Below are 12,318 nucleotides of genomic sequence, written 5' to 3' on the forward strand. Positions count from 1 at the left end.
ACAAGATTAAGCATGTAATACTTTCAAACATACACTACTGTTCAAAAATTTGAGGTCAGTTACATTTGTAAAAAAAATTAAAAATAAATTAATACTTATTTTGCAGCAAGGATGCATAAAAAGTATCAAAAATGACAGTAAAGACTTAAAGATTTATATTTCAAATTATTGCTGTTCTTTTGAACATTATATTTATGATAGAATTCTGAATAAAATGTATCAGGGATCATGTGACACTAAAGCCTGGAGTAATGGCTACTGATAATTTAGTTTTGCCATAATGGAGACAAAATAAAAATTTTAAATGTAAAATATTTTAAAATAGAAAACAGTTATTTTAAATTGCAATCCTTTTTCATAATATTACCGTTTTTACTATATGTTTGAATATAAGAGACTTTTTTCAACAATAGTGCATGCCCAAAGCCAGAATGTAACATGATTATTTTATGTCACTTGCAAAGGCATTTGGATTTTATACATCTAAAATCATAATTAATGTTACCACTAATGAACACCAACTAAAGTCTGGAAATTACAGTTGAGGTCAAAAGTTTACCCCTTTCAGAATCTGCAAAAATTTACCAAAATAAGAAGGACTGTAAAAAATGTATGTCATTGTTTAATTAGTACTGGCCTCAATAAGATATTTTATATAAAAGATGTTTACATATAGTCCACAAGAAAAAAATAGTTGAATTTATGAAAATGGCCCTGTTCTAAAGTTTACATCCCCTTGATTCTTAATACTGTTATTACCTAAATTAATTTTTTTCCACAAATTCTTTGGTTTTCCAGCATATTTGTGTATTTAAACCCTTTCCAAAAATGACTGTTTTTTTAATGCAACTATTACAGAAGGTTTAAACATTCACTGATGTTCCAAAAAGGAAGAACCATGTATTAAAACCCGGGGGTTGTAAACTTTTGACCTCAACTGTATAAAAAAAAAACAAAAACAAAAAAAACGGGATTTCTAATCCAGGGAGCTCAAGCAGAGATCACAGAATAAAAGCATGCCCAGACTAAACAGCTTTATTTCTGCAGTTTCTCCTTACCGCCCTGAACCCCGTATCGGGTGGGCGTACTTTTCTCCCTGAAGACATTGGGGTTCCTGGACAGCACCGTCTGTAGCAGTAGAGGCACATCTCCTTCCGGGTCATCACTGCCCAAGTTATCCTTCAGCTCTCTGCATGTGAGATGGAATGATATTCACAGATATTCAACAGATGTAAGATAAACACATTCGGTGAGGATGTACTGTAGAAAGGAGGCCGAGGTGAGATACCCACATGTGCTCGGTGGACACCTGGTTGAGGCTGTGGGCCAGCTGGGACACGAGAGTGTCGTCCCGCCGGGACAGCAGACAGCTGACCTCCTCGGCGATCCTCCCATTATACAGCAGGCTCTTAGTGGTGGTGGCAGGTAGAGGGGAAGGGAGAGGCAGCTGATTTAACACTGAGAAATAAACACACAAAAAATGAGTTATTCCTTATCACAAAAGGAGTCGTGAAATATTTCACTCATTTCTTCAGGACGTCCTGTTTCGATCCAGTCACAAAGAAAAGTATTGCCTGTATAAATCAAATCCAAGCCCTATCGATTTGAAAGGTATGAACAGACATTTAATCAACATCTTCGATAGCCAATCAACAGAGGGCATTAATCAGTATGTACCGTCTGGATGAATATCAAAACTGACTTTTGAAGGCACACCAAGTAAATTTAACACCCAAAGAGAAATCAATAGTACTTTCGATAAATGTGTTTATGTGTGTACAACAAAAAGATGTTTTATTCTGTATGAGTGTGGTCTACCTCTTATGGTGGCAAGTGATAAGCTAAACACTACTAACTGTGTCTTGATAGCATTCCTATTATCGGATAATGATAAATATTAAATTATTTACATTACATTTCTAAATGCATCTTTAAGAGATACACTGTGTACACTACCAGTCAAAAGTTTTTGAACAGTAAGATTTGTAATATTTTTTAAATTCGTCTCTTCTGCTCACCAAGCCTGCATTTATTTCATCCAAAGTACAGCAAAAACTGTACAATTTTTTAATAACTTTTCTATTTGAATGCATTTTAAACTTCATTTATTCCAGTGATTTCAAAGCTGATTTGTTAGCATCATTACTTCAGTCACACGATCCTTCAGAAATCATTTTAATATTCTGATTTTCTGCATAAAAACATTTTTATTATTATTATGTAGAATTTTTTTCAGGTTACTTTGAATAGAAAAATCAGAAGGACAGCATTTACCTGAAACAGAAATCTTTTGTAACATTATAAATGTCTTTATCATCACTTTTGATCAATTTAAACCATCCTTGTTAAATAAAAGTATTAATTTCTAGGGATGCACCGATATGAAAATTTTGGCCGATATCGATATCCGATATTTTCTGTTATGGCCGATGACTGATATTTACTGATATCGATGTGTGTTTTAAAAAAATGTTTCTGAGATGATAAAAGTTTGTACATACTTAATTTCTTCCTTTATTTTCAGAATGTATTTTATTTCCAAATAACAAAGTTACAGGGCTACCATAAAACATAAGTAACCAATTTTTACCACTTATCAAGCATGCCAGTATTCTAGCGCTGGTCCGAATACCATTTTTTGAGCTTTGAAGCTTCGGTAGTAATCAACACCGAATATTCGAAGCTTCGGTGGGAGGGGCTGAACATATTCTTCTCTCTAATAAAGGCATGAATCTCTGTATGTCTTTCTGTTTGCATTTTTATTATGTCGAGAACAGTTCATCCAAATGATTTTTGCTGTGGACGCAAGGGAGTGCAGTGTTGCATTTTGGTGCAATATGGACACATGAAACGTTCAGAATTAATAAATTGTAATAGAACATTGCACGATGAAAGCGGTGCGCCTCACGCAGGCAGAGCTTACATGCTTGGAGAACAGACATTGCGCTAGTGATACAAAACACACAGGTCTGTTAAGAGCAATACTTTTAATAAGGTAGCCTAACATTTTTTAACAAACAAATCACTCCCAAATCAGAAATTAGCAGCACAGTAATTAATGACACCGTAAAGGGTAGGCTATTTAAATAAAAGAAGAAAGAAAAAAAATGGTGCGGTGTTTATATATAAATAAATTATTTGTATCTAAATTATTTATAAATAAATATATATACATTATATATAACGTTTGTGTATATAGGCCTATATATAAAATACATATGTATATTATTTTGAAACCCAAAATAAATGAGGCTCAAACATTATTAACAAACGTGCATGTTTATTTGAGCACTTCCGTCAGTGAACAAGCAGCCTACAAAACGCTAAAATAAATCAAATAAATAATACATTTAAATATGAAACTAGCCTAAATAATAATGTTAAATAGGCTATTAAACAAATATTTGTTGCAAAAATTCCTAAAACCTCTCCCGGACCTTGTCCGATGGCACATCAGAATTACTGACCCGAGTCTGACTGGAATCGGTCTTTTTTCTCTTTCTCTTCCCCATTACACAGCTGCTGTTTTTAATAGCAAAGTGATTTCACTTATTTTCGTTTCTTTAGTTTATGAAGTTAATTTAGAGATATTTTTGGAACACTTTTTGTTTGTTAAATTCCAGTTTTTGTTTTTTAAAGTAAAGACCAAGCGGCAGACAGATCAATTTAGCCCTCTCAAGTCATCACGATTAAAATTAAAATCCATAGATATAAAAAACTTAAAACATATCACAATATTAGTTGAATCGTTTAACCTAGATAAATGTGTGCTACTAGGCTCATATCCAATCGTTTGTGCGGAGAGTAAAGCTGAAGCGCGCTTTGCAGGACGGTGCGATGTGAAACTTCATTTTTGCTCATAAAGGTAAGACTAATATATCATCTGGAACTGTAAAAAAAAGAATTACAAAACTCTTTTATCAGCTATAGGCCTAATCCATAAATATGCATTTATAAATACACTTATAAGCTCCTTTTGTACCTTATTCTTTTTGCATTTGCTCTACTCTGTCCGGTTTTGCACTGTGCCATGTGCCCTTACTTGTATATTGTTTATACATACATACATACATACATACATACATACATACATATAATTGTATAATTGTATTTATTTGTATTTTTAAATTTCTACCTTTTTGTATTTAATGTTACGTGTATGCACCTAGGGTCTGAGAATAACGCAATTTCAACTCTCTGTATGTCCGGTACATATAGCAGAATTGACAATAAAGTTAACTTTGACTTTGACTTTGATAAAGGCGCGTCCAATGAGCAAATGGCGAGTCAGGACCGTCAACTTCATCTTTGTCAAATGCTAGATTATTAATAATTAATTTGAATATCTCCTTACTTTTTCCCCCGACACATTCATGGTAATTATTTTTGCTAGGGCTTTGCGGTCAGCTTTAGCCTACTGCGTGCATTTAAACGTGGAGGCAAGGCTGTCATTGCGACAGTCACAGCCCTAGTTTTGCTTCCACCATTCAAGTGGGCCCGACTGTACTTTATAGTGTCTCTCAAATATTGCTCAATTAGGGATGCTCATATTGACCGTTTAACCGTCAACCGACAGTAAGAATTTTAACCGATTATTACTATCAGTTAAACGGTTTAAAGGGGTTTTTTTCTATTCTTTTTTTTTTATGTTTGCTGCATGGTGAAAGAAATAATGCTATTTGTAAGTTATCTGTTTACTGTAACCGATGCCAACACGATATCGGACCGATGCCAACACGATATCGGACCGATGCCAACACGATATCGGACCGATGCCAACACGATATCGGACCGGTGCCAACACGATATCGGACCGGTGCCAACACGATATCGGACCGGTGCCAACACGATATCGGACCGGTGCCAACACGATATCGGACCGGTGCCAACACGATATCGGACCGATGCCAACACGATATCGGACCGGTGCCAACACGATATCGGACCGGTGCCAACACGATATCGGACCGGTGCCAACACGATATCGGACCGATGCCAACACGATATCGGACCGGTGCCAACACGATATCGGACCGGTGCCAACACGATATCGGACCGGTGCCAACACGATATCGGACCAATGCCAACACGATATCGAACCGGTGCCAACACGATATCGGACCAATGCCAACACGATATCGGACCAATGCCAACACGATATCGAACCGGTGCCAACACGATATCAGACCGATGCCGATAGGTTAAAAAACGACGAACATCAGCCGATATCAATATTTATGTCGATATATCGTGCATCCCTATTAATTCTATTATTTCTTATATATATATATATATATATATATATATATATATATATATATATATATATTAGGGCCGGGACTTTAACACGTTAATTTAGATTAATTAATTACACAAAAATAACGCGTTAATTTTTTTAACGGATTTTAATCGCACTTAATTTTGCACCGCGGAACGTTTCTCACTGAATGAGTTTCAGCGGCGGACCGATTATACTGGAGCACCAACTAGCGTTTAGACAAAGGAATGCGCATATCACCGCAGCACATCGAGCCTCAGGTATCACCTCAATGCTTTTACAGAAGGTCTACCTACCTATAGGGTACCTGAATTTCTGAAATGAAGGCTAGTATATTTCTAAATATCCCAGTGTTTCCCCACGGACACGGACTGGATCGCGGACTTTACTATAGCGCGGAATGCCACGTAAATTCGTCGATTTTTGGATTGATAAATCAAAAGTTGGTCTGTCACTTAATTCAAATCGCAATATGGACTAGTGTCTGTGAAAACCGAAATGCAAAAAGACCGTTTTAATATGAATCCTGCATTTACCGTTTGCCTAGCTGTATGTATGAATGGCAGAGACGCATTTTTTTACACTGCACGCGTGATGCTCCCGTTAATTTTTGGCATTTGCATCTCACATGAACAGATAGACTCAATCTCCAAAGCTACTGTGAGTGTCACTTTTACCGTTTCATTTGAGAAAACTAGCATCATATCATACTTTACACACAGAAACTTCACGGCAACCTGTCAAAATAAAAGTACGGTTTAACATGAAACAGAACAATATTCCTATTTAAATAATTGACAAAAAACAATATATATGATAAAAAATTAATATAACAACAAGATTAACCACTTAATTGTAGAAAAAAATACTATGATTATTATTATTTATTGATTTTAACAGCAAACCTCTGTTTGTTTGCCAAAAATTAAAAAGGTTTATTTTTCATTTGATTAAAAATAAAATACATGTTTATGCTTTCATTTGATTATGAGAAAAATTAAAACACAAGAATTTATAAAAAAAATAATAAAAAAAAATAGCAAAAGATTGTAAAGCCCTATTGTTCAAAATGTTAAAATAGAGAGTTTTGGATTTATTTTTTCACTGAAATAAATGTTTTCGTTATGGGAAACGCTGTATCCTATAGCTACAGTTAATGGCAATATCGCACTGGTCTGTTGGACTTGGTTGAACAAAAATAAACAATATTTTGTTGCTTCAGTTTATGTATTCAGTCATTATTCAATGGTGTACTAAAAATCCATATGAAAAAACTTACTTCTCACTGTTCTCAGGTCAAATATTTATATGCGATTAAAATGCGATTAATTTCGATTAATTAATTACAAAGCCTCAAATTAATTAGATTAATTTTTTTAATCGAGTCCCGGCCCTAATATATATATATATATATATATATATATATATCAGAGGTCGCATTAACCGAAAATTGTCCGTCATTGATGGATTTTTTTAATCAGTGACGGAAAAATCTGAAGGCTGTCCGTCATTTTGACAGATTACACTGCGGGTGATCTGTTGTAAATTGTGGCAGCAGAGCACTGGATATAGAACAAAAACGAAACTGTCACGACAAATTTTTTGCTATGCATCTGATACGCACATGCGAGCATAGATATGTGAGCACCCAGTATAAACTACAGTGGTCTATCACGCCACATTAAAGAACGCCATAACGGTATTTATTGCTTGAATTTCCTGATCAAATAGACAGAATTTGAAATCTGAGACTTTTTCATATTGAAAGTAAAAAAGCACAGAGTTTAATGGCTTATTGTGATTTATTAGATATGCGCACTTACTGTTAATTCGTGAGCTGAAAACAGCAAGATCCACTGAGATTTACATATATGTAGATATTGGTGCATAAAAATAAGATTCTATTAAAATCGAGAAATCAATTTTTTTGAAACCAGACCTAGCATGTTTTTTGTTTTTGTTTTTTTGTAAAAAAAAATTACTTCAGGTGTGGTGTTGAACATGAAAAGTGACGCAGTTTCTGTTCATCTCTTTATAAATAAGTGCATAAACCTATACAGTATGCTCGCCCAGTAGGTTCATGATTAAAAATGAAAATGTGAACAAAAATAAAAGCAATTAAATGTGTTATTATAATTAAAATATGAAAATTAAAATGACGGGTAATAATAGATTATGACGGAATTTTTACGACCCTGTCCGTCAAAATGACGGACAGTGTTGAAGTCTAACGCAACCTCTGATATATATATATATATATATATATATATATATATATATATATATATATATATATATATATATATATATGGATCTTTCTATTCATCAAAGAATCCTGAAAAAACTCTTTAAATATTGATCATCTGCAAATCAGCATATTAGTATGATTTCTGAAGGATCATGTGACACTGAAGACTGCAGTAATGATGCTGAAAATGTAGCTTTGATCGCAGGAATAAATTACATTTTAAAATATATTAAAATAGAAAACAGTTATTTTTAAATAGTAAAAATATTTCACAATTGTACTGTTTTTGCTGTACTCAAATGCAGGCTTGATGAGCATAAAAAAACTTCTTTAAAAAACATAAAAAAATCTTACTGTTCAAAAACCGTTGACAGGTAGAGTACAAATAATTTGTTAAGGGAACTGTACAAATTCAGATTTGTGCAACTTACGGTCAGTGAGGCTTGCGATCCCAGCGAGAGTGGTGATAGGAACATGAGGCATATCCCCATTCATGCTGAAGAAGGGCAGGGAGCTCGCGTGGATGCACAGGTCGCTCAGTGTCGCTGCTCACTGATCCACCTTTACATCTTTTGCTGCAAAAAGAAGAGAAAGGAGAGGACATGAAGACATTATCATCAACATCATCAGGTTCACTATGAGCGCTTTCTTTTCTGACAAATGGAAACTAATGCACAATATTGCAATTAAAACACTTTTAGAAATATTTCATTTAAGCGCTATTATGAAAAAAAAGTAGACGAGGAAAGCAAGGAAAACCAGAAAACAGCAGTGTCCAGTGACACTATTTTCAGTCAGTTTAGTTTTAATTTTTAATAAGGATATTTTTATTGTGTTTGGATTGTTGATCAAAATGACTAGCTTTAGTTTCGTTATTTTGCATACTAACATTAAACAATAAATAAATATACTTTTATTCAATATGCATTCCAATTGACAATCTTATAAATGATTTCTATTTCAAATGCGGATCTTTTGAACCTTTCTATTCTTCAAAGAATCCTGAAAAATTGTTTCCACAAAATATTAAGCAGCACAACTTATTTCAACTTTGTTCATAATAATAAATGTTTCTTAAGCATCAAATCAGCATATTGGAATAATTTCTGAAGGGTCACGCGACACTCGAGACTGGAGTAATGATGCTGAAAATTCAGCTTTGCATCACAGGAATTAATTACATTTTAAAACACATTCATTTAGAAATAATATGCAATAATATTACAGATTGTACTGTATTTTTGACCAAACACATGCAGCCTTTCCAAGTATACAACTTTTGAAACCCCTTTCATCCCCAGATTTTCAAATAGTAGTGTTTGATAACTGTTCTGTTGACCACTAGTTCAGCATAACTCATATTTTAATAAACATGACACTGATTGCTAGCACTGTTACCTGGAATTTAAAGCGAGGAAATACCAAAGGAGGTAACTATCTATAAAAGAAAAAAATAGACCCATGGAGCCATATACATAAAAACAAAAACCTTAATTTTTAACTTAACATATGCATTATGCACTGAACAAAAGAGGCACCAAGCAAGGCCAAAACTACACGCGCATCTGCTCATCAAATGGGCTTTATTTTGTAGTTGCCCCTCCCCCCAGTGCTTCTAAAACAGCCTCCACTCCTCTAGGAGGGTTTCCCATCAGGCAGAGGGACAGGCTGCAGGAGACACGGTCCTGTTGAAACAGGAAGGTCTTCCCCAGACGCTTGCAACAAATTTGGAAGAACCTAGAGTTTGGCTGCATTCAGCTGCTCGAGAGCCAATCGTTTTTCCTCTAGTAAACCACCAGAGTCTCAGTGAGACTCCAACATCAATTCCAAAACATAAAAGACGTGCAGCTGCCTGTGGATGCCCCACGATTTACGGCTAGAAAAGCAACTGGAAGCAGTGGAATGGAGGAAACGTTGAGAAAATACAACTGAAAAGAAAAAAATACTTGAGATGAATTGCATTTTTTTTTTCCTGGTGGTAATGGCCTATGTAAACATAAACAAACTGACCAATATTGGGTTTTTAATCAACCATTATTGATTATTTTTAAAGGTTTCACAATTTTTTTTTTATTTAATCTCGACTACAAAATATTACTATTATTAATAATAATACCAAAATAATTTTATACATTACATAAGTATTTTATTATTATTAGCAGTAATAACTATTATTAACTACATTAATATTACTATTAACTGCATTATTATTACTTTACCTACATTAATTATGTTAATAATGCTTCGCAATTGAAAACCAATTAATGAAGATTATTATTTACATTTAGAGATGGATTTGGAGAATTTCTTGAAATGAACCTTTAGTATTTGAGAAAATTAGGTATAATTTTATATAAACAGTGCAGCTAAGAACTTGCAGAACAAACCACTAATTCTACAGGTGGGTCATTTCTACATGAAGGACACAATCACATAATATTTAGGCCATAATTACACAACAACAAATGAAAAAGGACCCATACATAGTGCAACACCAATTCAGACATGCATATATGTATATGTATATGTATATATATATATATAGTATGGGTGACTCATCATGGTGCCTTATTGAAAGACTAAACAACAGTGCAACAAAACCAGGAAAAGTGCTACTGTGAATATACTTATTATTACACAAACATTTAACTAAATAAAAATGAAAGACGACGGAACCAAATGTACAACAAAAACATCAATACATAGTCAACTGGCAAGTCATTTAAAAACACTAAAGTTCAGCTCAGGACAAACTTCATCACGTCTGTTGTTGTTGTTTTTTTAAGGTAAATATATTAATATATTAATAGGTTTCCTATGTGAAATCTCATTCCCAGATTACAGCCACAGCTCAATGTTTCTCCAGCACCAGCTGCTCCAATAAAACACCGCAGCAATTTAAAGCAACAAATCTGACAGTCTTGTCATAAACGTGAGCGATTTCAATCGTAATCCCTTCTCAGAATCTCGTCAACAGACACAGAACTTTACATTTACTTTTGGGTTTTGATTTGCGCATGTTTTGGATATGAAGCGCTAAAGCTAACCGAAGCATTTCATTCATTCAATCTTAGCTCTCATGATAAATCAAACCCAAAGGGCATCTTTAAATAAATGTAAAATATTTTAAATGCTTAGGTATGTTCAGATATGACTTGTTGACAGTTTTTGTTTAGAAAAGAGTGATCATTTTAATCTGTTCTTTATAAACGCGTAATACTGGTGTATATATTCAGAGTTTACACAATAGAAATGTTTCGTATATTTGTGTATGATATGTGACCCTGGACCACAAAACCAGTTATTTTTTTTAAGATTGAGATTTGTATGTAAATGAATATGCTGAATAAATAAGCTTTAAATTGGTCTATGGTTTGTTAAGATAGGAAAATATTAAGCCGAGATACAACTATTTGAAAATAGTGGTGGAAAAAAAACATTAAAATATTGAGAAAATCACCTTTAAAGTTGTCCAAATTAAGATCTTAGCAATGCATGTTACTAATCAAAATTAAGTTTTAATATACATGCGGTAGGAAACTTACTAAATAGATTCATGGAACATGATTTTTACTCAATATCCTGATGATTTTTGGTATTAAAGAAAACATGATCATTTTGACCCATACAACGTATTTTTGGTTCTTGCTGTAAATGAAAATGAAAAGTATATTGAGCTGCAGGTAAAGCCCAATTCATTTATATTCCCTTCACACATCTAGCTAGTATTAAATATCTGGATAATAAATCTGATTATAGATTTTCTCTGATTAATTAAAGGTTTGTATTATTCAATCCAAGAGTGTATAGTTTGTTCTTTACTTTGACAGATTCTCAAATGTTTGCTCTAATTAGATGTTGTGAATCTCATTAATAAAGCAATTCTTTAGTCTAATAAGTTCAGCTTTTAAAAGGGAATACTGTTTATTCTGATGGATACATAATCAGTTTCACAATGTGATCTAGATGGTCACGGTATTGTTTACTTAGCTAAATGGTAAATAAGATGAGAGTTTTGTTTATTCTGTCAGACGGCTAATGAGAATTGCTTATTATGACTATTGTTTATACTCTGGTGGCTAATAAGTTTTGCTCGAATATAAGAGTATTGTTTATTTGCATTTTTAGTTAATAAAGATTGTTCTGATATGATTTTGTGTACTCTGACAGATGCTGAAAACGGTTTTACTCTACAAGCACAGTATTGTTTACTCTGATGGAAGGGTGAATGAGGTTTACTCTGAGAGGGCAGTATTGTTTACTCTGGTCTGCGGAGCTGCAGGCCTGTATGACTCTTATCTTCGGGCTTCAGGTTGAGCTGCACACCTGCATCTCCAGATGAGCCCCCTGGACCGGTTGAGTCCGTTTAAACGGCCCGTTTTGGCCTTTCGTTCGCGAACCATCCGAACCGCGGATTCGCCTGCGGGCCCGCACCGAGCTAACGCGTATGCTAACACTGAGCGAGGGCTGCACAACACCGATAACCTTTCGGAAAGTCCGAAGCACGTCCCAACCCGACACCGGGCTAGTGTGCTTTCCCGCTCGGAACCAGCGAATCGGGTCGGGCGCATTTACCTGAGGCTCTGTTGTTGAAAGGTGAAGGTGGAGGGGTTCGGGCTCGCTGTGTCCCTCTCACAACAATAATCCGGGTCGCACCGCTTCCTCTCACTGCGAACATGAATACGGACGGGCGGCGGTCATTCCTCTCGTAGGCGCCCGCGGAAGCTCGCTCTTTACTCCGGACGATGGCAGAAAGGATTCGGTGCCGAAAGGCTCCTGGGCGCTCATAAAA

The 12,318-nt window shown here is 34.7% G+C and overlaps 1 protein-coding gene across 1 annotated transcript in view; it reads right to left on the reverse strand.

The window, feature by feature from the left end:
• nipblb (NIPBL cohesin loading factor b) overlaps positions 1 to 12,318 on the reverse strand; it is a 42,655-nt gene extending 30,337 nt beyond the window's left edge. Inside the window, exons 1-4 of the mRNA XM_073829355.1 lie at positions 12,102 to 12,318; positions 7,958 to 8,101; positions 1,293 to 1,458; positions 1,059 to 1,189 (exon numbers count right to left, since the gene is read on the reverse strand). Of these exons, the coding sequence (XP_073685456.1) occupies positions 1,059 to 1,189; positions 1,293 to 1,458; positions 7,958 to 8,021 (361 nt within the window). The 5' untranslated portion in view covers positions 8,022 to 8,101; positions 12,102 to 12,318. The remainder of the gene's footprint in view (positions 1 to 1,058; positions 1,190 to 1,292; positions 1,459 to 7,957; positions 8,102 to 12,101) is intronic.

Source organism: Garra rufa, chromosome 23, assembly GCF_049309525.1.
Source record: "Garra rufa chromosome 23, GarRuf1.0, whole genome shotgun sequence".
Taxonomy (NCBI): domain Eukaryota; kingdom Metazoa; phylum Chordata; class Actinopteri; order Cypriniformes; family Cyprinidae; genus Garra; species Garra rufa.